Source organism: Alligator mississippiensis, chromosome 1 (assembly GCF_030867095.1).
Source record: "Alligator mississippiensis isolate rAllMis1 chromosome 1, rAllMis1, whole genome shotgun sequence".
NCBI lineage: Eukaryota > Metazoa > Chordata > Crocodylia > Alligatoridae > Alligator > Alligator mississippiensis.
The window spans coordinates 299,910,124-299,935,958 of record NC_081824.1 but is presented as its reverse complement, the minus strand read 5'-3'; the positions used below and the strand labels follow the sequence as shown (position 1 = coordinate 299,935,958).

The window sequence follows — 25,835 nt, the reverse complement described above, 5'->3', positions numbered from 1 at the left end:
GACTCACACTTGTGCTGACTGAGCAACAGCTAGCTCAGAAACAGCTGAAAATTGCTGACAGTCAGTCAGTCTCCGTGCTTCTGGGTGGGCCTGCAAAACAGGTGTAGTGCAGGCTTTTTTTTTATTGCCTAGGACATAAAATCCTGATTCTTGCTCACCAGTCTGATGTGTCTTTGAATAAACTTGGCTTATGTTCTGTTCAGAGAGGACACACTTTAGAACAGACTAGTAATGTAACTAGTTATGTTATGTGAAAAATGTGAGGAGTGGAAGATGGGAGAGGACAGAAGACTTTTGGAGTCTCCCAACCTTCTGCTGTGGCAGGATGCTCATTCTTTTAATGCTAGTCATTGGTTTACTGGTTTATATTTGCAAAGCTAATTTCACAAGAAAAAGGGACTAACTGATTACAAAACCAAAAGTGAGATTCTCCTTCACAGGGCCAATAAGCTAGCTCCATTAACAACTTGCTTTTCTAAATTCTTTCCAGGGTATCAGTGCATGCACAACTATGCAGATTTGAGCTAAGGGGTAAGGAGATGGTCAAAACAGTAAAAAAAGACATGCCTGATTTTGAATGGGTGACACTTTCCCCATTCCTCTCTCCCTACTAATCATATCGCAGAAGAAGCAAAAACGCAGTCATTTCTTAAATGGTAGCAAGATTTTCTATGGTTCTGCTATGCCCACATGGTGTCCATAGAATGGAGACATCCACTCTTTTCTGTCACAACCTCTCATCACCATTAGGAATTTAGGCAATCAACATGGTCCTGTCCTTCTGGTATCAAAATCTCCCTCAGTTCTCTACTCCTCAGGATCTGGAGTCTATCTTTCTAATTTTGTTCTGGTTTACATTTCAGTTGTACTTGGATGATTGTCATTGTCTTCAGTATATGCATATTTTTTCTCTCTCACTAACTCAGGCCAGAAGAAACAAAGATCCTGCCAAACATTTTGAAGAAGGTTGGCCACACTCCTATGGTTCAAATCAACAAGATTGGAAAGTCCTATGGGCTCAAGTGTGAGCTCTGTGAGTATTGTCCTTCCTCTACTCTTTAATTTTTCCAAAGAGTAACATCAGGGGGGGTCCACTGACTGGGGGTGTAAGTGTCAGAGCTGGAAACTATGGATTCTATGGTTTTATTCTGGAAGGGAGAGGCTGTTTGGATTTTTCTAATAACGTCATATGTTTTGGGAATGCTTAGTATTTTTCAGAATTAAGCCCATAATGAGAAGCAGCAGTGTCACAGGGCCTCTGACAGCTGTTTGTAAAGCATTCCTGCTTCTATTCCATTGCAGGGGCTGGAGGGGATGAGAAAACAGTGGTAAAGAAGCCATCCACATCATGCAAATGCCCATTACTGTAGTATCTGAGCACCTCACTATCCTTAACATATTTCTTTTCACTACATCCCTGGGCAGTATGCCTGTGTGAGTCGGCAGCGATCCGATCTGGCTTCGGATCCGGCTGCTTCGGATGGCCGTGATCCAATCTGGACCTCCAGACCGGGTTTCTGCCTCAATCCGGATGAATCGGCTTCGGAGCTGCCTCTGAGATCCAGCCATAGGGTATAATGGGGAATCAATGAAATATCTATAACTTTGTTGTTTTTTGTCCTATTTGGATGAAACATACAGGGATGGTAGCCTCTGCTGAGAGCATGACACCCGCTAAGTTTCAAGAAGATTGGTGCAGGGGTTTGGGGGAAACTGTACCCCAAATTCATGAAAGCACAACTCATGTCATGGCTGTGTGTTACACTACAGGGGGGAGAAAACTGCAGGGGCTGAGGCCCCTGGTGAGGCCACAAAGCCTGCCAAGTTCCAAGAAGATCGGTGCAGGGGTTTAGGGAAACTGTACCCCAAATTCTTGAAAGCACAACTCCTGTCATGTCTGTGTGTGCAAGGATGGTAGCTCTTACTGAGGCCACAAAGCCTGCCAAGTTTCAAGGAGATAGGTGCAGGGGTTTGGGGGGAACTGCATCTCAAGCTGCAGACAAGCAAAACTTGTGACGTGGGTGACACTGCAGGGTGTTAAGGCGCAGCAGGGTGACAGCTGCAGAAATGCTGGGCCCTGCTGCGGCCACAACACCTGCCAGTTGTTGAGGAGATTGGTGCAGGGGGAGTCTTGGGCCCTACACTCCTAGCTGCTGACAGACAAAACTCGTGGCATGGGTGCTTGTGGGACTGACTGTGTCGTCTTGGGGCAGTTGATTGTCTGTATTGATTCTTTCCTCTCCTTAGTCTGGTTTTGTAGGTGCTAACTGATGGCAATTAACTGGCTATATTAACTAGGTCCTGTGTATTGAGCTGGTCCCTGAGTGAATCATGATTGATTGGTAACTGGTAGCTTAGCAGCCAGACCTGCAGTAGTGTCTCCCATGCCCCAAGACAGACACAGTGGCACAAGCACCCATGTCATGAGTTTTGTCCATCAGCAGCTAGGGGTGCAGGGCCCCAGATCCCCTGCACCGATCTCCTCCACAGCTAGCAGGCTTTGTGGCCACAGCAGGGGCCACCATCCCTGCAGCTGTCACCCCGCTACGCCTTAAACCTGCAGTGTCACCCATGGCACGAGTTTTGCTTATTCACAGCTTGAGCGGCAGTTCCCCCTAAACCCCTGCACCAATCTTCTTGAAACTTGGCAGGCTTCATGCTCTCTGCAGAGTCTACCACCCCTGAAAATGTCATCCAAATGGACAAAAACCAACGAAGTTATAGATATTTTATTGTTTCCCCATTATACCGTATGGCCGGATCTCCAAGGCGGCTCCGAAGCACTTCAGGAAGCCTCACAAGGCCAGCACTTCGACCCGGACATGCTGCTTTGGACCCTGAAACATCCGAAGTTTCTCCGGATCTGAAATTCTGTCTGAAGCTTCGCACAGCCCTACTGGGCAGTAGGAAAGTGCTGTTATCTCTCTTTCAGAGCTAGGGAATGGGGCTGGCTCTTAAAGACTAAAAGATCCAGCCCCACCAAGGTGCGAAACTTCCTTTAAATGCCTTAACCCCCACTTAAATCTGGTAGGGTTTGGATCACCTTGAGGTCAACCATATTTTTAGATCTGACCCTATTAAGTGACTTGTCCCCAGTCACTTGCCATGGCTCTTGAAACCCTGTTTCCCAAGTCTAAGTCGCCTAAAGGTGGCAGCGTCTCTCCTGCCTGCCATCTGCCTGTATAGTTTCTAGTGTCAGGCTGAACTAGCAGGCCTCCAGATGCTAATCTTACAGCTTTCAGATCTTTTAGACAGATCGCTGAAAAATAAACAAGATCATGATTAAAAATAATGCAAAGGGATGCCTTTTTGGAGTTTTTAACCATAAATTCATAATTTGCTCTTATGGAGAACACATATCAGCAGAGTCTCCCAATGCCTGAGGAAGGGTGTTTGTGCCCAAAAACTTGCAAAGAACTTTTCCCCAACTATTTAGTTGGTCTAATAAAAGATATCACGTCTACCCAAAGAACCTTGCCTGCCTAATTTGCTCTTACATTTCCTCATAACCAAAATGTGACTCATTATATAACTTACCATGGCAAGCTATTCATTTTAGTAATAACAACCTTCTGTCCTCCCAACCCACAACAGAGCAGCCAGACTCGCATTCAAAATACTGACAGTTTTTCCAAGAATAACACAGTTGGTGACAGGTCAGGTTATTTCCCCAGGGTCTTTAGGTGTATATCCCACACTCTTCTAAATCAATGCAGGCAAGTATAATGAGGACCTATGACAACAAACCAGAAGTCAGAAGCCCAAATTGAACTAAGCTTGGATTTGGGTGATGATGATCCTCCCTGCTAATACATTTTAAGTAGCTGTGTATGTGCTGTTTCTCAGGGAAGAGGGGGAGCTCCTGATCCCAAGCAGTAGGGACATTGGCAGCTTTGGTAGGAATATATGAATGTTGGGGTGTACCTAGAGGGGGCTGGGGTAGTTGAGTGCACGTTGGGATACATGGAGTCGGTAGAGGCTGCAGGATGTGGGAGTGCTGAGATTTGGGTGGGAGGAGCTATGTGGATGTGTTCGGGGGAGATCCAGGGCCTTTCTCTTCTGTCCTGTCCAGCTGCTGCTCCTCTCTTCTGACTGCTCCTGCATCATGCAGGTCCAGCAGAGGGAGCAGTGAGGCTGGTTACGCAGCAGATGCTGCAGCAGCTCTCCACTGCCAGGTATAGCCACTGTGGTAGCTCCTTTAGGCTTGCAGCCTGCAGGGCCAGGGCTGGCAGAGGCATGTGTAATGCAAAATGTCTTACGTTGAACAGCCCTGTAAGGGCACTCTAAGGGGTGTTTGGCACAGAAAGAACTCGGGAACAATTCTGCTCCTTGCAGCACTATACCTACACTCCTGGCAGCCCTAGGCAAACTTTTAGTATCCGGCCTCCCTTTGCCAGAGATGATGATAATAATAATTGGACAACAGGAAAAAAATTATCATTTTCAAGCCCCCTAACTGTCCATGCCCTGGATGGCCATGTCTGGGTCTGGCACCTTGTCAATGAAACATGCTGGAGGTGTGTGCCAGGCTTGTTGGATCTGGGCCAGGATGTATTGTTTGGCTTCCTCAACCCTGTAGCATTGCTCAAGCTTTGAGGAGCCCCATGCCTCTGTGACTACATTTACCGTTGGGACTCCTCTCAAGCACCCACAGGCACTCCTTATGGAAATGCAACACATATTAGCCAAGTTCATCCATCAAATGTCGGCTATGTGATTAAATACGTATAAAGACAAGTAGACTAACATTGGGCTTTTAAGCTTGTGGAGTGAGCCAGGTTTTCCAGCAGGAGCAGAAGTTTCTCACCCCTGCAGAGTGTACCTCTGGCTTTCTCCGCATGAGGTGTGGTTGTAAAAGGATAATAGTCCTTTTATTATCAGAATAAGCTCTAAGCTCCTTCTTTTCATCATCTTTAAGCTAGTTTGTGATCTGCAGAGGTTGGATCCAGTTGTCTTCCTGTTTATGAGCACCAAGGCTGGGCAGCACTTCTTTCACTGTGATGCACACTTTGTTCCCTTTTCTCTGTCTATTTTGGGCACACTTATGGCCCACAGCATCAGTGCACTTGACCATTTTTAACATAAGTATTTTTCCTCACACTGCCACCATGAGGGAGGGCAGTGCTATTATTTCCATTTCACAGGTGAGGAACTGAGGCCCAGAGAGACTGGCCCAGGCACATGCATGAATTCTGCGGCAGAGCAAAAGATTCCAGGATGCCCCATGAACAGTTTTAAAATGTCCTCAATATAACATAGGCACAGTACCACAAATGACAACAAGGCACTGCCGGACTGTTGTAGTTGTTTTGAAATGGGAGGAGGTGTCATATAGATAGATGATTTGCTCATCTCTAGGCTCTGGTCTTGTAGGTACATATTGAAATGGTTTTTATTCTTTTATTTCTTTCCTATAATATTCATAGCTCGGGAGGAGGCAGCTGCTGCCAATCCGGTGCCTGTTCTAAGTTAGCTGGTGCTCCATTTGCCCACTCCTGGCCTGTCCCTTAAAATGAGCTGCTCTTTTCTGTGAATTTAGCCTTTTAATTTTGCTTCTTCATTTAGCCAGGTTATGTACTTCTCTTGGATGGAGTCCTCTTTTTGGCAGAGTTGGGATATGTGATGCTGTTAGTTTTATTCTATGAGCCAAATACATTGCATTATCTTGCAATGGGATTACATTGCAATGGGATTTTGGTTTTTTTTTTGAGTGCACAGCTGAGTTATTATTTCTGTGTGAAAGTCAGGGAGGGTCTTTTTTCCCCTTAGTGATAGGAGAGCTATGTATTTCCCTGAAGGTTAGTCTAAAAAGTGATATTAATCCAGATTAGTTTGTATACTCCATATACACTAATTAATGATATCAAACCCAAACCCAATCTGTACCACTTTCTTATGCTGGGTTATAGTACTTCTCTTGCTACTCACTGTCACACAGCTCTGTATGTTTTCAAATGTTCTGTATAACATTCTGGGTAAATATCCCATGGTGCAGTGTTTTACTGCTCAGTTTTATCCCTTCTGATATTTTTCTTGTGGCACATTGTCTGGTAAAACCTACAGAAATCTGGAATTTGGGATTGAAATTTATTATTATTACTACTATTAGTAATCATAATTAATTATGCAATTAGTAGCACTTATGACTTATTACTATTTGCATCACAAGCAGGTCCGGGAAGGTGATCTTTCCTCTCTATGTGGCTTTGGTCAGGCCACAGTTGGAGTACTGCATCCAGTTCTGGGCGCCGCACTTCAGGAGGGATGTGGCTAGCATTGAGAGGGTCCGGAGGAGCACCACTCACATGATCAGGGGGCAGCAGGGCAGGCCCTACAAGGAGAAGCTAAAGGGCCTGAATCTATTCAACCTCCACAAGAGAAGGCTGAGGGGGGATCTGGTGGCCAATTACAAACTCACCGGGGGAGGACCAGCGGGAATTGGGGGAGGCTCTGTTCCCCTGGGCACCACCCGGGGTTACTGGGAATAATGGCCGCAAATTGTTGGAGAAGGTGCAGGCTGGACATCAGGAGACATTACTTTACAGTTAGGGCTGCCAGGCTCTGGAATGGGCTTCCAAGGGAGGTGGTGCTCTTCCCTACCTTGGGAGTCTTCAAGAGGAGGCTGGACAGATATTTGGCTGGGGTGATATGAACCTGGCACCTGTTCCTGCCCAGGGCAGGAGGTCGGACGTGTTGATCTGTTTAGGTCCCTTCCAACCCTAAGTACTATGATACCACTATGATACTAAGTAGTATCTAAGCACTCCACCCCAGAGTGCTGAGGGAATTAGTAGAGGTCATTGCAGGACCCCTGGCACGGCTTTGTGAGCACTCATGGTGCTCTGGCGAGGTGTCAGAGGATTGGAAAAGGGCCAATGTGGTTCCCATTTTCAAAAAAGGGAGGAAGGAGGACTCAGGAAACTATAGGTCAGTCAGTCTGACCTCGATACTGGGTAAGCTTTTTGAGAGAGGTATCCTGGCGCATGTCCGCAAGGGGCCAGCAGAGGAGGTTATGCTTAGGGGCAACCAACATGGGTTCATTAGAGGCAGGTCCTGTCACACCAACCTGGTGGCCTTCTATGACCAGGTCACAAAATCCTTAGACGCAGGTGTAGCAGTGGACGTAGTCTTTCTGGATTTTAGGAAGGCCTTCGACACTGTCTCTCACCCCATTCTCATTAAAAAACTAGGGGACCTTGGCGTTGATACCTACACAGTCAAATGGGTCACTAGTTGGCTGGAGGGCTGCACCCAGGGAGTGGTGGTGGATGGGTCTTATTCGACCTGGAGGGATATGAGCAGTGGGGTCCCCCAGGGCTCAGTCCTGGGACCTGCACTGTTCAACATCTTCATCAGCGACTTGGACGGGAGTGTAAAAAGCACCCTGTTCAAATTTACAGACAACACTAAGATGTAGGGGGATATGGGCACACTAGAAGGGAGGGACAGGCCACAATCAGACCTAGACAGGCTACAGGGGTGGGTGGAAGAGAACAGGATGGGTTTCAACACTGACAAGTGCAAGGTGCTGCACCAGGGGAGGAAGAACCAGCAGCATACCTACAGGCTGGGGAACTCCCTTCTTGTCAGTGCGGAGGCAGAAAAGGATCTTGGAGTCATTATTGATGCTAAAATGAACATGGGCTGACAGTGTGGGGACACGGTCAGGAAGGCCAACCACACCTTTTCATGCATCCACAGCTGCATCTCGAGCAGGTCCAAGGAGGTGATCCTCCCCCTCTATGCAACACTGGTTTGGCCACAGTTGGAGTACTGTGTCCAGTTCTGGGCGCCGCACTTCAGGAGAGATGTGGGCAACATGGAGAGGGTCCAGAGAAGGGCCACCCACATGATCAGGGGGCAGCAGGGCAGGCCCTATGAGGAGAGGCTGAGGGACCTGAACCTGTTCAGCCTCCACAAGAGAAGGCTGAGGGGGGATCTGGTGGCCATTTACAAACTAGTCAGAGGGGACCAGCAGGCACTGGGGGAGTCCCTGTTCTCCTGAGCACTACCAGGAGTGACTAGAAATAACGGTCACAAGCTGGCAGAGGGTAGATTCAGACTAGACATCAGGAGGCGCTACTTCACATTCAGGGCAGCTAGGATCTGGAACCAACTTCCAAGTGAAGTGGTGCTGGCTCCTACCCTGGGGGTCTTTAAGAGGAGGTTAGACGAACACCTAGCCAGGGTCGTTTGACCCCAGTACTCTTTCCTGCCATGGCAGCGGTCGGACTTGTTGATCTGCTCAGGTCCCTTCTGACCCTACCAACTATGAAACTATGAAACTAGTAATAAGTAATTACACAACAGCAGCCCCTCTTCCCTCATGGTTCTCCTTCTGGAAACCCATAACTCATCTGTATTTTAGCAGTCCAATGTTTAACCTAATGTCGGGCAACATTGAGAAGCCATTGGCCATGTGCCATTAATATGAATAGGCTGAGGCACACACATAGTCATAGGAGTCATACAATTGTAGGAGTTTGTGTTGGCAGCTTGGAAGTGCTTGGGCTGCCATGGGGTGCTGCTGCAACTAAGGGAGGAACAGGAGGATGAAATGGAGCAGATGCTTGTGCAAGGCATTCATCCAAAGCACATTTGCTTTGTGGAGTGTGGCTTGCTTCTGGGTTCAGCTGACAGCATTGGATTGGTGGCACAGGGTAGCAATGCAGAAGTAGGCCCAAGAGCAGCAATAAGCAGAACACGTGGAGGCACAAGGCTGCTTCCATGGAGAGCTGAGAATCTAGAGATTATCAGAGCTCATCCTGCAGCCGCAGTGGCAAATCACCAGCATAAGCATGGAAAAGTAGGCAGCCATGGTCACCTGGCACCCCTACCCCTACCCATTGGCACCTAACCAGTTTGGTGCTGGTAAATCAGTTGTTCTGGAGGTTGGCATGGGGGCTTAAAATGCTCTTTGGAACATGCTGCTGGACTGTGTCATAAAGCTTTGCACTGCATAGGAGGTTACTGTCAGCTCTGAATAGATGGTGCTTCCAGACTGAACAGAGGCAATGGCTGAGACCCACATGCCTATTCTTTTTCCCCCTGCACACCAGACCTCTGACTGTCAGTAGGGAGAGGTATATGTCCATGGTCCTGCAAAGCCTATTTGAAAGTTCACCATGATTAAGGTGGAGTGGTCAGGGAAGGTCTGTGATGCCAGAATCCTTAGCAACTCATGCTTGTTCTCTTGTATGAGCAAGATAATTTTTGTTCCCCATGTTTCTCTGGAGATGAATGGAGTTAGGATTTCCCTGGTCATCCTGGGAGACCCAGCTGACTCTCTACTCCCCCACTTAAGAATCCTTTTCTAGGAGGAACTTCCTGACTATGAAGATGGTCAAGCAATAGGAAAGGTTGCCTGGAGAAGTGGAATCTCCATCTCTGGAAATTTTCAAGAGCAAGTTAGACAGACACTTGGCTGAGATGGTCTAGTCAGGGTAAATCCTACCTTAAGCAGGGGGCTAGATGAGCTTATGAGGTCCCTTCCATCCCTACTTTCCTATGATACTAGGCCCTTGGGATATCTGCTGTGGTGTGGACATCCCCAAGGATTACATAATGGAGCAGTTTAATTTTATTGCGAGTAGCAGGGAAATGACAGTGGATTGTGTGTTTGGAAGCCTAAAGGGAAAATAGAGGTACCTCTGGGCAAGGTTGGGCACTTCTTATGATGTGCCTTGTGTGATAAGTGTTCACTTCATTTTGCAAAACATCTCTGAGCTGGAAAGATAGCCTCTCTGGTGGGTAGGAGGATGAGTTTGAGATTTTCAGAACATCACAAACCTCTGGAGATGATCTCTCTATAGACTGTCCCAACTAGTTAAGGAATCTAGGTCAGGAATGTATTGCTTTGAGTTTGAGGCCTGAGTAGCTAATATCTTGTAACTAAAGGAATAACTACAGTATTTTGGGAGGCTGATATGGTTTGGGGTTGTCACTGTGGGGGAATGGTCTGTATTTGGTGGGAGGAGAGCTGCTCCTTAGTGAAATTTTTCACCACAGTTGTCCAAGAATATATTGCATTAATAAATCCTACAGCTTGACTTAAAAAAAAACATTTGTAGGTAATAAAGAATGTGGTGCAGGCTTAGGAGCTGTGGAACAGTGACTTGCCTATGGTGCCAAATATCCATCTACTTGTGTAGGTGAGGTGCTTGAAAACATTCTTGTTCTCCAGGGGTATGACCAGTGAGCTGAGGGCCTGCAGTCTGTGAGAGTGAAAGGGTACTCTCAGTATGGTGTGTGGTCCTTGTTTTCACAGCATGGCAAGGTTGGGTTGTCATGTTTGACCTTTGCCTCTGCACCATGTGTGTTTCCAGGACCAAGAACTTCCTTTTGAACCTATCAGACTGCTCCAGGAAACCATCCTGCCATCCTTCTGCCTTCTTGGTTCCTAGTTCACTGAGTATCTCTTCTCTCGTCTTCTTTAACTTCTCTTGAGAGTTTGCTAGCCTTTTGGTAAGTCATAGCTTGCAGGTATATGTAGGCTTGCAGCAGAGCAAGTGCTCAAGAAAATCAGAGGAAGCGCAAGTACTTACTGTCCTAATGTCTCCATGCTAAAAAAGCTAAAATGTTCCTTTTTCATGAGTCTCTTGAATACTGTTCCCATCTGGATTCCCCATTTTTACCATTTGCTTCGAGATGGTAAAATGTTTTCCAGTTTATTTTCCTTTGGTGCAGGACACCTGTACCAGTATTGGTAGGCTGAGTGTGTGGTTGAGAGGCTGGATGGGAGCAAAGTTAGTAAAACATGGCAGACCATCCATATCCTAGACAGCCTCCCCCTCAGGTAAGTCCTGAAGTGAAGTAAAAAGCCTTTGTTCAAAAAGGCAACAAGCAAAAAAACAGCACACGATTTTCCACAGTGATGTCTCCCCAAGCTGGTGCAAAAGTGGAAGTGAACCCCTCATGGCATGTAGCCTCTGAAAGCTCATGCCTCTCTAAACAAGTTAGTCTATAAGGTGCCATTCTGCCCTGCCTTCCAACTTATGCTGTCTTTTATAACACCTGGCAGTCAATGCAAAATACACTGCAACATAAATGAGTGATTGCAGTAATTTTAACAGTGGTTGAAAACCGTAATGCATTCCTTGCAGTCTTTCTGCATTGTGGAGTATCTCTGTAACCTGGTTTTGCCAGTTTAACTCATCAGAAAGTAATAGTAGCTAAAGGTACATTTTTCTTCTGCATCTTTCCTTGAGGGCCTTCATTTCAGGATGAAGTACTAATAACTCCTGTGTTAGACTAAGAATGACAGACACCGGCTATAAATTCCTTGAGGCTGGAGACATCTTTCCTTCATGTCAGGTGTGGCATTAAGCCCATTGTTGGCCTTTGACAAATTGGGCCAGACTGTGTTACTGTTATTCACACTGGGCACGTCTACATGCGGAATTAATCCAGACCAATAAACTGTGGAGTTTATTGCTCTGGAGTTTTTTTCTCCCAGGCATGCCATTTGACCGTGCACCTGGGAGCAAAAAACTATGGAGCAGGCAGGCCCTGTGCTGAGGCATACTGTGTCCTGGCCAGCTGTGGAGCAGCACATGGAGACTGGGAGGTGTGCTGGCTGGGAGATGGGGAACAGCCCCAAGCAGTGCCCTTATCTCCCCAGCTTTTACCAGTTTTATGTTACAGGGTGATCCAATAGCCACCATGTGTGCAGCACACGGAGACGGGGAACAACCCTAAGCTGGCTGCTCCCCCATTTCTGCATGCTGCTCTGTGGCTGGCTGAGGCACAGTGTGCCTCAGCATGGGGGCTACTTGCTGGCTAACCCCACACTGAAGCACCCTGGGCCCCACCAGCCAGGGCAGCATCTACACATGCACTGCTGCTCACAAAAAAACTGCAGAGCAGAGTAGTACTTGTATTTTACAAAGCTATCCTGCTGTATAGTTAATTAGTTTTGTGCACCCTAATAGGGGTGCATATGTAGATGCAGAGACGTTTACTGCGCAGTTAATTAGTGAACTGCCAGTAAATGTCTTGTGTAGACGTGTCCACTGAGTAGGGACTAAGTCAATGGCCGGGCACTGGCAGTGCCCTTGTCTCCCCAGCTTTTCCCAGTTTTATGTCACAGGGTGATCCAATAGCATAGCAATGCATCCATTGCTATGCTATTGGATCACCCTGTGACATAAAACTGGTAAAAGCTGAGGCCAAGCCACCAGCATTGCTTACAGGGAAGGCACCAGAATGGAGCCAGGGAAGCTCCTACACCTCCCATCCTCTGTCTTCTGAGTCTCTCTCTCTGCACCCTAAACCTCCTATGCTTGGGCTCTGGGGCTGTTCAGTCTCTGGTTCCAGCTGCAGGGATCGGTGATGGGCCTGACAGCAGCTCAGAGGGCAAGGGCAGCAGCTGGAGCTTTGCTGCTGCATGGTGAGATGTCACTTCCTTTTCTTACTGCTAAAAATTGGTGTTTAAATGGATGCTTGGCACAGGTCTGTGACTAAAAAGAGGTGATGTCTACCCCTGCAGCATAAGCTTCCAGACACTGCACCATGCACTGCCACCAGCCAGGGTGCAGGACAGACCAGTTATACCTCTGGGATGGTGATCGTGGGGTTTCACAAATTGTTCCTTATAGCTGTTAGGAGGATTCTCAGGAGGCCCCTTCCAGCCTTATGTTCCCATGTTCATCCCTACCCCCACTGACTTCAGCGGGTCCTCTCATGACATAGGGTCCTAATCTGGCTGGGACTGATATTAAAAGTCCCCTAGATTTCAATGGGAGCGAAATCAGGGCCTACTTGACCCGGGTGACTGTATCAGACTCTACCTCACAATCAACAACAATGTAATTCTATTCATTAGCATAAGAAAAACAGCACAAAATGACATGTGCAAAATGCCCTTGCCTTTCTAATGCTCCTTGCCCCCTCCCAGCCCTTCTGCTTCCTAGACTGCTGCTGAGTGCAATGTACGGGGAGGGTTTCCTAATGCATGCAGACTCCTGGGCCCTTGGCAGGTAGGGGAATATGAGCAGCTGTGAAAAGCTGATGCATTCCTCTGTGTAGAAGAATTACATAGTGATGGATTTAAGATCCTCTAGGAATTTGCTAAGAGGGATTCAGTTGAGCACTGTAGAGCAGGATATGGGGGGGCGGGGGTTGATTGTTCATTTTTTATGATTTGGATTCACCTTTGAATCCCAGTGGCAAAGTGTGAATACTTCAATGCTGGGGGCAGTGTGAAGGACCGAATAAGCTTGAGGATGATAGAAGATGCAGAAAGAGCTGGGATTATAAAGCCTGGAGACACGTTGATTGAGCCAACATCTGGAAACACAGGTAGGAGGTGTACTCTGTGGATCTGTATTTGGATGGCCCGGTTATGGAATAGATAGCCTGGTATCTAAGGGGAATAGGAGTGGTAGGATGGAACTTTATGAAGCCTTTCACCTCCTACCATGATGGGGAGAGAAGAAATCAGACGCATAAAGCCTTTTCTGTTAAATGCTGTTTTCTCCTTTTCTACTCACTCTGGGGCTTCATGTTTTTCTCATGTTTGCAAAGGGAAACTTGGTAATGGAATTTTACCTGGTGTGCAATGGCAAACTGGTGCGTCATGTTCTTACGTGGGACAGGCTGGAGATTAGCCTTGGGCCTTATTATCTTGTCTCTGTCCTCAGCTCACCTCCCGGGTATGCCTGGGTGTCAGTGCACCAGGGCACACAAACTCTCTGAGGAATTTTACCACTGAGATACTATGGGTTACAACTAGGGGTGCACTGATAGATATTTTGGGGGCTGATACCAATAGCTGATATTTAAGGAGGCATATCGGCTAATACCGATTCGATATCTGATACAGCTGCCTCCAGGTGGTAAGTCTGCTGTGGTGGAAGGGGCTGGGGGAGGGAAGGGGCATGGGGGGAGCAGAGCAGTGCCCCCATGGTGAGGGAGGGAGGGGACAGGGGCAGGCATTGCCAAGGGAGGGGCAGGGGCATGGAACGGAGACGTGGTTCATGAGGGGTGGGGTCCTGCCGCTGTTAGTACAGTACCCCAGGAGGGCAAGGGGGTGCCCCCTGGATCTGTGCAGAGCAGGTGGGCTGGAGCTGGTGCTGCATGGCTCTTCTCAGCAGGGGCTGGGCTCAGAGTAGGCACCAGTGGCACCGGAAGGGGCTGTAGCCACCCCAAATTTTGCCGCAGCTCCTCTCCCAACCCCGCACCGCCAGGTGCAGCCCGGCTCCATGTCCTTCCTCCACCCACGTGCTGGGAAGAGCTGAGGCTGTGCCAGGCAGCTGTTGGTGGCAGCAGTGCTGGGAGCGGAGCTGTGGCAAAATTTGGGGTGGATGCAGCACCTTCCCAGTGCCACCAGTGCCTGCTCCAAGGCTCTTCCAGTGCTGCGTTGGGCTCTTCTTGGCTGGGCTCAGAGAAGACACTGGGAGGGGGCTGCAGCCACCTCAAATTTCACTGCAGCCCCTCTCAGCACCACTGGTGCCTGCTCTGAGCCCAGCCCCTGCTGAAAAGAGTCCTGTGTGGCCCTGGATGCAGCCTGCCCTGCGCAGATCCCTGGGGCCCCCACCCCCTACCACCCTCCCAGGGTGCAAGCAGCAGTGGAAGCTGCCTCCCCCCCTATGAGCTGCAGCTCCATCCCGTGCCCCTGCCCCCGCCCCCTCCTTCCCTCACCATGGGGGCACTGATCATTGGGCCAATATCCGATGCAGCAAATTTTCTTTATATTGGTACCGATCCAGTATCGGACCGATGTATCAGTGCACCTCTAGTTAAAACCAAGGATGTCAAGGGTGTGGAAGGACTGTGTGGTTACTTTGTGACCATGCAGGTAGTAGAAGAAGCGTCCTGGCTGGGAAATTACTAAATAGTTAGAGAGGAAGTTTCCACAAGGGAATTTCCCTGCCTCCCCCCTTGCCAGTTAGCCATCATTTTTCCTGTTTCTGCCATATGTTGTTGCCTCAGTCTACCTGCAGACTGTGACAGGCCATGCATGGGAGACAGAAGTGTGAGAGGCAGAAGAAGTTCTGGAGCTATTCTGCAGCCTGTAGAAGGAGTGGACACAACTGGCCACAGGCTACCCTGTTCCTGTTTCCTTGGTGTATGCCCATCCCTCTTCCCCTTCACCGGCATGCATAACAAAACAAGCAGGGAGAGAGGGTGGGCTAGGGAATATGCTGTACCTTTGGGAAGGGCGTGTTACCGGATGCAATGCATCTGTTGGGGAGGGGGTTCGGCACCCCTCAGTGTCCCTTCAGTTGGCACAGAGGCAACATTCCTGCCTGCATTCCCTTAGCGGTGGTGTGACTTCCCTGCTGACCCCAGGGCCAGTCTGTTCCTGAACGGTCCAGTTGAGCCCACACTCCAGGCTGCTAGCTAGGAATTTCTTTATGTCTGTTTTCTCTGTTTGTTTGACCTGGATCTAACATTAAAGCTGTTTCTATCAGTCTTGCGACAGGCTACAGGGCATAGTTAACCTATGAAGTAGGCAGGGAAGGATGCAGGTTTCTTCCGCAGCGTTCCCAAGCACAGAAACCATGTTATAGGGACACGTCATGCATCCTCTCATGCTGATTCAGGCCTCACTTTTCCCACCCTAGCTGTGGAACAGCTGGCTCTGTCAGTCATGTGGTGTGCAACTAGAGCACAGATGCACTTTGCCAGCTAGCCTTAGCAAGAGCTTAGCACATATGCAGCTTTGTCCCATGTGCACCCAAGTCAGGTATTCGGGAAGGGTATGAAGCAGTTTGGAAGAGAACAGGGAGCCATTTCAGTGAAGTGACTTTGTTCCTGTGGTACTGAACCTACACACATGGCAAATGAGGGGGCGAGCTTTGTTAAGTGTCGAAAAAACCTGCTCAGCCTCACTGTTCACTTTGCTTTGTGCACTGTGAAATTAAACTGCTTTTTCTTTACTCTCTGGGATGCAGAGACATATAAATAAACACTTGAACTGGAACATCCTCCTTCACTCTGGCTTTCATAGAGCAGTCAAAAAGCCTCAGAGAGGGGGCCCTGTTATTTAGCTTTTAAACAAAAATTCACATTACATTTACCATTGAGAGCTGAACATAGGAAGCACCAGAGAGCCTAAGTCCTGGCTGACCTTGCTGAACACTGTCATCCAATAACCCCTTTTCCTCCCCTGCTTCCTAGGAATCGGACTGGCGCTGGTGGCTGCAGTGAAAGGCTATCGCTGCATCATTGTGCTGCCGGAGAAAATGAGCTTGGAGAAGGTCAGAGTCCTGTATGGTATTACACTGAAACCCTAGTCCTGGAGAAAGCACTCGCACTTTCTGCCTCTCCCCCTGTTTCTGTCTCTGATTCTCTCTCAAGATCTAATGAGCCCATTTCCTTTAAAGGGTAATAAGCTTCATTGAGAAGAATGACATATCTTTGCAGTTGTTCAAAGATTTCCTCTTGACAATGAGAGTGGACTATGCAAATCTGACTGATTATCTCTGTGCAGCTGGTGCAGTCATTAGCCAAATATGGTACATTTCTGCACACAGCAAAGGTGATACAGCTGTGTTTCTGTGAGAGGGTGTGATGGTTAGTACAAAGGTATGCAGAGCTCCTGGGTGCTATTTACAGTTCTGCTAGGTTCCTGTGTGTCTTCAGGCAAGTGAGTTAACCTCTCCATACCTCTGTTGCCCTCTGTCTAAACTTAAGCTAGTTACAGCCACCTCACAACAGTGTCAAGCAGATTTCTCAAGATGCCAGAAACCCCCTTAGAAGGGAGGCATTTGCAAGATGTCAGTCATCAAGATAGAAGAAATCTCACAAAATCTTGTGAGCGCCCAAATCCCACCAAACAACGCCCCCTCAACCGCCCACCCCGCAGAAAAACAGTTTACAAGATTAGAACCAGTGGGCACAGCTACATGTGCCCCCAACTGCGCAGTTGTTACTGAGCAGTCATTTAGTACTTGCTTTAGCAAGTCGGAGCTCTTGGGGACTGGACTATTGCAACTGAGGTGAAGAAGTTGTGTTAGATCCAGATTAGGTTTAGGGGAAGGTAGGCAATAAGCTTGGTTGTCTGATTAGGTTTAGGCTAGGATTTGCAGGTTCAGGTTTGACCTGTCAGGGACAGGACTCTTGTTTGAAGTCACTGGGCATGTCTACATGAGACACTACGTTGCTGTAGTGATGAGCTTTAGTACTAAATGACAAGTACTAAATGACTACACAGTAACCACCGTTCCTGCACAGTCCCAGTGGTGCATGGGTCGTTTCCAACCCTACTGAGCAGTAGCAATGAGCTACTGCGCAGTAACTTGTTGCTACTGCGCAGTAGCATCAGCATCACAATTTGTGTCCACTGACACTATGTTGCCGTAGCTTGTCACTATAGTGACATAACATCTCATGTAGATGTGCACAGTAACTTGAAAGCAGATCCCTGGCCCTGACAGGTCAAACCTGAACCCGCAAATCCTAGCCTAAACATAATCAGAAAACCAACCTCAATTACCAACCTTCCCCTAAACCTAATTTGGATCTAACACAACTTCTTCAGCTCAACTGTAATAGCCCAGTCCCCCAGAGCTGTGACATTCAGCCCTCTTGTTGTCATCACTAGACAAGAGTCTGTTGATAAAAAATTTTACCCTGTTACTCCTTTCCCAAGTGAAAGGGGATTAGGGTGCACATATAGTTTTAAGATACCTTTCCACTCTCTTGGTTCTGGGGCTGTTCTCAAGCCTGCCCCCCTCAAGGGTTGCCTTAGAAGAGCTCCAGGGTTCCTGTCTTATGCTTTGTCTATGCTCCTTTATGGGACCTGGGAAGCAGAGGGTGCAGGCCAGCTCTGTGCAACTTGTCAACCCCACCCCCACACTGCAAAGACTGGGAACAGGGACAATTTAGAAACCATTTGCCAGCTCTACACATCCCTCTGTGCCAGAACAATGTCAAAGAGCATTCTTGTAACTGAGAATCGGACACTAAATCACTCTAAATGTTAAATGTCTTATGAATGCAAAGCACCATCTGGCTTTTGAGACTGACATGAATTCATAGGTTCAGGTTACCTGCAGTGCAGGAGATCAGCGTCATGATGTCTGCTTTTTCCCTTAAAGGTGGATATACTAAGGGCTCTTGGTGCTGAAATTGTTAGGACTCCAGGTGCCAGGTTTGATGCCCCTGAGTCTAATGTCCGTGTTGCTTGGAGGCTGAAAAAGGAAATCCCAAACTCCCACATTCTGGACCAGGTAAATTCAGTTACTCTGCAGGTTCTCCTTCTAAGTCTGGATTTTATGGATCCTGAGTCTACCCATCTTTATCACTTGGCTTCAGAGCGTTGGAAAAACTTCTGTCATTGGAAAATGTACTTCTAGCTAATCAAAATGCTGCATGGAATCACATCAATGTTTGCCAAATTTTCTTTGGAAGTAAAGAAAAAAAAATTCAGTGATGTAGAAACACGCTTTCTTATGCCATTTCTCAAAGAGTGCTTTGGGGGGTTTCTTTTTGTAATAACATTTGGGTTAAAAAAAAAATCAATGCTGCTTTACATTCTAATATCCTTTTAAAAAGTAAAGTCAGAACAAAATGTTTCAGTCAATACGATTGTTTTTTCTTATTGTTTCCCTTCACAGAAAATTTCCTAATTTGAGGGCTTTGTCTCAATTTAAACCTAAGCCAGACTTGATCAGTGGGCCATTTTTCTGTGATGCACATGGGCTGGTTACTCATCCTGTGAGTCCTAGACTGCAAAAACCGCATATACAGTATGTTCACAGCCTGTGGCATCAGGGCCAAAGTGGGGATTTTGAGCATATTTTGATTCTGCTTAGGTTGAGATGTATTTTACAGCTTCTTTAAAATAGAAGTGTAGGCCTAACTGAAACCATTGGAAACCATGTGTGAAAATTTAGCCTCAGACCGATGGTGCCCAACCTTTCCAGCCTGTGGGCTGAATGAGTGGTGCAGGGTTGGTTTGCAGGCCAGAGCTGGTCCACAGGATTGGTCCGTGGGCCCAATCCGGCATGGCATCAGCATATGTGCCTGCCACCCCAGCTCCACACATGTGCCAGATGGGGCCTGCTGCACCAGCCCCACACACTGGCCAGATCTGGTGCACAGTGCCATGTCACCTCACCACAGGGTTTGGAAATGTGGTGGTAGGGAAGCAGTGGCAGCGATAACAGCAATAACTGCCAAATTTCTGAATCCATGGGTAGCCCCGCGGGCCAGATGACATGGCTCCATGGGCCAGATCTGGCCTGTAAGCCAGAGGTTGAGCACCACTGGCTTAGACAGCACAGGACATGGTAGGAAAAGCTGTTCCCTCACTTCTTTATGCTACAAGGGTCACCTGCTCAGGCACCACATTCAGCATCGCCTCCAGGCAGGAGATGTTAGTTTAGACTTCTTGTCTGTTCCTTCATTGGCCTCACTCCCCCGGACACAAACGGCCGGATTTTTAAAGGTATTTAGGCATCTAGCTTGATTGGAGTCAGTTGGAGCACAGCATCAAAGTGCCTTAAATAGTGTCTGGCCCAAAGTTACTAGTCAGCTGGGAACGTCTCACACGGTCTTGGTAAGACTGCAGTGCAAAGTTATATGGTCCAGGGAGGGGGACATTTGTGTGCTTTGACTGAAATGCTTCTGTAGCTATTGCTAGTTCATCTGACCCACCTTTTTAACAGTAATATGCACTTTTTTCCAAAATAAACAGTACCGAAATGCGAGCAACCCACTGGCTCATTATGACACCACAGCTGAGGAGATCCTAGAACAGTGTGAAGGTACCATTTGTTCCATCATGTTCATGTACTCTCTTGGGGAGAGTTAGGTTACTATATTCATCTAATTAAATGCAGAGCCATGCTAAACAGAGCCTCTATATGTAAAGTCACCCTTGATACGGCTTAAAAACACACCCTATGTGCAGCAGTTCAACATAACTTGGTACAAATCCACTGAAATCTCAAGAAAGATTTCCTAATTGTTAGAGCCATAGACTAGTGAAACAATCTGTCTAGAAAAGTTGTGGAATCTCTGTTCTTGAAGGTTTTCAAGAAGAGGCTGGGTAGGCATCTAGCTGAGGTGGTTTAAGAACTGAATTTAGGCAGGAAGCTGCTCTAGATGATTTTTGTGAGGTCTGCATGACTAGATGACTCTGATTCAAGTTACTCTCTGAGTTTATGATTCAAGATCTCACGTTCACTTCCATTTCTTTGCCATTACAACTCCCCTCCATATTTAAAAGCCTGAGGGATAAGCAAGGTGAGCTTTGCCACATGCCCCAAGGCTCAACAATTCAGGCTACTCTGGACCAAGGGAAGAAGCCAATTGCAAAGTAGGGGGTTCCTGGCGGGAATTACCAGAGCAGCAGTGTCCTCTCTGTTTGTGCCAGTTTGACTCAGCTCTGCCTCTGCTTGCTTTCTATTTTGGCAGTGTAGCAAAGGGACTATATGGAAATGAAACAGTGAGGGACCGAAAAATGGAGGTGTCCATCTATCTGCTATTATGGTATTACTGTCATTGGTCAGCTCAGAGGCACAAAAGGCAGGCCTCAGTGGAAGCATAAATCTGTAAGAGCAAACAGCTTACTGTAACTCATCCCTTAGAAAATTGGACAGTTTTAGCTAGTCATTAGCAAATTACTTTGCTAGTCATTAGCAAATTAATGAGGATCAAAACTTTGCAATAGCTGAAGAGACTAATCCCATGCAATATGAGGGCTGGAGGAGGGTAAAAAAGGTGTTCAGCCTATATCTGCTCAGGAGAAATGGAAACAGTTGCTAGTGACAGGAACAGCCTTGTGTAGATGGGATTCTTAAATGGCCTGAGCAGGGTTAAAAGACAATAGTACCCAGAAAACCTGAGCCCTGCCTACATGACAGCCTATATCTTCGCTAGCACTAGCAGCTGCCATTGGTAAATTATAGCTCGCACTTTTGCTAGTGAAATTACTGACCCCAATTCTGAAAGCCAGGTTGTGTTCTCACATCCAACAGGTTTACATTCCTGTAAAGATATTGGTGTCAGTGGTGTGGTTCCTGACTCACATCAGTGGCAGAGCAGAATTAGCTTCTCTCGGGCATGTAAGATCCTAAAACCAGCTGAACCAGTGCACGCGGAGTTTCAGTGTTGTACAGTTCCTAAGGGTGGAGTTAATAATCTCCTATGAAAATGCAAACCAATATAGGAATGCATAATGTGGAACGAATGCATTGGGGTGTTGCAGTGCTAGCGTACTTCTGGTCACTGGCATGAATGCTGCACAGTTTTCTAAGCAGAATGCCTGTACATATAAGCCATATATAAAATGGTTGTAATGACTACATAAAATAGACCTGCAGAATGTGCTTAATCTCTCAGTGTTTCTTGACTCTTTCAACTGCAGGCAAGGTACACATGGTAGTGGCTGGATCTGGCACAGGAGGCACCGTCACTGGTATTGCCCGAAAGCTGAAGGAGAAATGCCCAGAATGCAAAGTAGGTGGGAAGGCAGCTCTGTGTGAGGAATTGGCAGATAATGTCTGCTGCGCAACAGGACTAGACTAGTGCTCTTAAAGTTATGCTCCTGTCCCCCACCACATCATGATTGGATTGGGCCAGCAGCCTGATTGTTAGAGTTTACATTTATTCTTTTATTAAGAGTCAGGAAATGTACAAATGCAGTTCACTTTGGATAGTAACAACTTTCAGTGACTCTCACTTGGAGCTGGATTCAAACTAGTGGTTCAGAAGTATGAGGCTTCAGAGCCTTATTACCAAGTACCAGGCTCTCTAGCCTCCCATTCCTCTCCAAACTAATTGTAAATCTGATGAGAGAGAAAATTCCCAGGATAAAAGGTACTGTGGGTCCAGGCCAGAATATGCTGCAGCTGTCTATGATCACAGGAACATAAGCAGTTTTTCACTGGAGGTGTGTCTGCTCCATTGTTCAGCAGTTTTTACCTCTCAGGTCATTGGTGTGGACCCTGAAGGCTCCATCGTTGCCCTGCCCAGTGAGCTGAACACAACAGAGGACTCAGACATGGAAGTGGAGGGTATTGGCCATGACTTTATCCCAACTGTCTTGGATAGATCAGTAAGTATAGTACTATAATTAGAGATGGGGCCCCTTCAGGAAGGTTGCCCAGGCCTTGTGCCCATACACAGTAGATGCATCAAAGATGGGGGATGGGGGCCTGAAATAATATATCCAAGGCCCTAAAATCTTTCCCCTTTTCCTTTCAGGTGGTGGATCAGTGGTACAAGTGCAATGACAGCGACTCCTTTCTCATGGCTCGCAGGCTGATTAGAGAGGAAGGATTGCTGTGTGGTAAGAGTTATTGAGGAGCTCAGTGTCTATTAAGAACCATTTTTTTCAGTTGAACCATTCTGTTAATCGTTCTAGACTAAAATACCTTAAGGCCAGGCACTCCCTGTGTTTTCTGTCTTGCATACTCCTGAGCCTACTGTTAGTGCTAAACTAATAATGCCAAATCCTGATGGGGTATAAGGCAGCACAGCTCCATTGGCTTCAATAGAGCTGCAGTGCTTCCTAGCAGCTGAGGATCTGACTTGCACACAAAATAACAGTGATCTCATCTCAGGTTTTGCACAAGGCATTGGTTCCACTGGGCCTTACCGTGGGGGAGGGGGAAGGATTCAGTTCAGTGTTAGATGAGCCGAGGGGAAGGATTAGTGGGATTCAGAGCAAGGCAGGTGGACTGAAAACCACAGGCTCCATCACATCAGCTACGATGACAGCTATAGTTGCTGGCTCTGGACTGTTGCCATACACAGGGAGCTAGGGCTGGAGCAGGGAAGTTCAAAGCATAAAGTAAGAGTTAGACTTTCTTACATAGTGTTTCTCTCTGTCCTAGTACCAGAACAGCTTCCCCAAAGGAACAGGTGTCCTTGCTCAACCATTGTTTTAAAAACAAGAAGTAGTAACACTGCACAGGGCATCAGTACTTTGCAGCTGATTGTACTCATGCCCAGGGTCCAGATATACTTAGGTTCAAGTCATGTGCCAGTCAATAGGAGGGCTCATCCTGAGCGCTAAAGAAGTTCGGAGCCCCTACTCATCCAACTGACATCACCTGCAGGTGCTCAGCGCTGTAGCAAAATCACTTTTATTTAGATGCCTCAAGTTGGATTTAGGGGGGATCTCACTTTAGGCACTCAAACTTGAAAACTTTGGCTTTGTAGCTGTGCAAATACCAGTATCTAAGTGTCTTCTTACAGCCATGGGAGTTGAAGGTCATCTTAACAGATGGACTTCTGTCTTTCAAAGGACAGTATCTACAAAGCTAAGGAGATTGTCTTAGAAATGCTAAAGTGACAATCTGCCATTAAACTGCCTGAGAGTCTGGGTCATACAGGGCCCAAAAGCCTGTACTAGACTGTTCATTTGGAAAAAGGCACTTGAGCTCATTTTGCAAAATTGTTACATTTAGCAGTAAAGAAATGTGGGTCAGATTCCCTTTTGAGGCCAGTGGAGTGCCACCCAGAGCAGAACCAGTTCTGAAATCCAAAGGGCCCTTCTCTTCTCTTCCTGACCAGCATGATGGTCGGTTGGCTGGTATATAACCACACCCTAAGACAACAACTGGGAGATTCAAGGTATATGTTTATCCATGTTAGACCCCAGAGAAACAAGCCGTACCAACTCACTCCCACTCCACATGCATCACTTGCCAGAACAATTTCATGTGGTCCCTTTTTGGCAGATGCTTATAGACACTCTCAGGGGTGTCAGTCTCAGGCATGCTCCTGAGATCAGTGCTGGACATGCTTGCCTAAAAATGACTACACATCACTTTTGTCCAGCATGCTCAGCATGTGCTGAGAGGGAGCAAATGGGCAAGTCTTGTTGGGATTCAGAACCACCATGGGGGCATACCCTCTGCTATCACCTCCTGAAGGAGCAGTGCAGGTGTCTACAAACACGGAGTGGGAGGCAGTGGCAGCCAGAGTTTCAAACAGTTGGAATACTGTGTGCAGTTTTGGGCGCCACACTTCAAGAAGGATGTGGATAACCTGGAGAGCGTCCAGAGAAGGGCCACTCGTATGGTTAAGGGCTTGCAGGCCAAGCCCTACGAGGAGAGACTGGGGCACCTGGACCTCTTCAGCCTCTGCAAGAGAAGGTTGAGAGGCGACCTTGTGGCTGCCTATAAGTTCATCACGGGGGCACAGAAGGGAATTGGTGAGGCTTTACTCACCAAGGCGCCCCCGGGGGTTACAAGAAATAATGGCCACAAGCTAGCAGATAGCAGATTTAGATTGGACATTAGGAAGAACTTCTTCACAGTTAGAGTAGCCAAGGTCTGGAATGGGCTCCCAAGGGAGGTGGTGCTCTCCCCTACCCTGGGGGTCTTCAAGAGGAGGTTAGATAGGCATCTAGCTGGGGTCATCTGAACCCAGCACTCTTTCCTGCCTATGCAGGGGGTCGGACTCGATGATCTATTGAGGTCCCTTCCGACCCTAGCATCTATGAATCTATGCCCAGTGTAAGATGCAGCTGACTTGCACACAGCAAGCTGAGTAAAGAAATGAACCCAAAGCCAATTTAAATGAAAAAAAAAAGGGCAAGATCAGTAGCTCTCCTGATCACCACAAAGTCATTATCATTGCTGGTAGAATAATGGGCTTTTCAGTTTGGTTACTCAATCAAAAAGTGGGGGAGGGAATCTTAAGCAAAATCACCAACATTTTTAATTGAGTTAATTATGTGATGCAAATGCCATGTTGAGATGAAAAGACATAATGTTGCCATCTGAAAATGTTGCTCTGAGATTTTTTTAGCATTTCCAAAATGAAACATTTTGTGTAGAAAATGTCCAAACAGAATTGCTCAATATTTTAAAACTTTTTTTTGGCTGAAATTGTTCACTGATTTTGACTCAAATTTGACAATAGTTGTAGTTTCCACAAAACTGCAAATTAATGTTTTTTTCCAGAAGGATTGACTCAGCTCCAATGAACAAGCAATAAATAGAGATGTACTGTCTCTAGTGCACGTACAACTCAGCAGTACCACTTATGGCTTGAGGGGTGAATATGGCCCTGTGGATTTTGTAACATAATTAGCAAGTAAAAGCTTTTTTCAGCTGCGTGCATGGAACCATACACACTGTCTTGCACTGATAAAGGAAGGTAGAGGCCACTCATCCTGTCACTGGCTGGTATGCCAAGTATGACTGCCATTTTAATTTTCTTTTTTTTCCCACAAGGCATTACATTTTTGTAAAATGCCCAACATGTCTGGAGAACTAAATGTTCTCTTCATGTGCAGAAAAGGTACAGTGTAGGCACCAGCTATATGAACTCCTCCCAACCAGACCCCCAACCAGTCCACCCCCTGACCTGAAGGAGCCAGCTTAAAGGCTCTAAGAGAGTTCATGTGAACTTTAAGTTCAAGTGAACTCCCTTAGAAGTCTTGACCTGTCCTAAGGCCCTTTGAAGTCTTGACCTATCTGCAGGGACTGCCCACAAATGGCCATTTATGATGGGGGCTTTTTATGACGACTCCAAAAGCTAGAGCGGGATTACTACTCGCATTGTCCATTCAAGAGCTATTACCTGGGCATGTCCCTGGTCTCTGTGGAGAACTCCCTCAGCTCTGCTTGAACTAGCAACATATATGATTATAGGTCTAAGTCTCTTCTCACATGTGCCATTTTAACTGAGCTGGCTTTGGTGGAGTTACTCCCAATACATACTGGTATTAGTGAGAGCAAGGAGAAAAAAAGCCTTAAAGATTCAGTATCTCATTACCACACTGTGGGCCAAAAGTTGTGGGTTATTGCAGCTAGAGAGTCACTGCCCATGAATTAGCTTTCGGATGTTTTTTAGGATAGCTTATGTGTTAGGGTGTTTTATATAACAGCAAATCCTTAGTTCTTGCATATGCCTTTTGTTTGTGT

General features: G+C 47.0%; 1 protein-coding gene across 1 annotated transcript in view; it reads left to right on the top strand.

Moving 5' to 3' along the window:
* LOC102563571 (cystathionine beta-synthase) overlaps positions 1 to 25,835 on the top strand; it is a 44,363-nt gene that overhangs the window by 10,712 nt on the left and 7,816 nt on the right. Inside the window, exons 3-10 of the mRNA XM_059720764.1 lie at positions 927 to 1,033; positions 13,165 to 13,299; positions 16,123 to 16,202; positions 18,045 to 18,176; positions 19,646 to 19,715; positions 21,320 to 21,411; positions 21,884 to 22,009; positions 22,159 to 22,243. Coding sequence (XP_059576747.1) covers positions 927 to 1,033; positions 13,165 to 13,299; positions 16,123 to 16,202; positions 18,045 to 18,176; positions 19,646 to 19,715; positions 21,320 to 21,411; positions 21,884 to 22,009; positions 22,159 to 22,243 — 827 coding nt within the window. The remainder of the gene's footprint in view (positions 1 to 926; positions 1,034 to 13,164; positions 13,300 to 16,122; positions 16,203 to 18,044; positions 18,177 to 19,645; positions 19,716 to 21,319; positions 21,412 to 21,883; positions 22,010 to 22,158; positions 22,244 to 25,835) is intronic.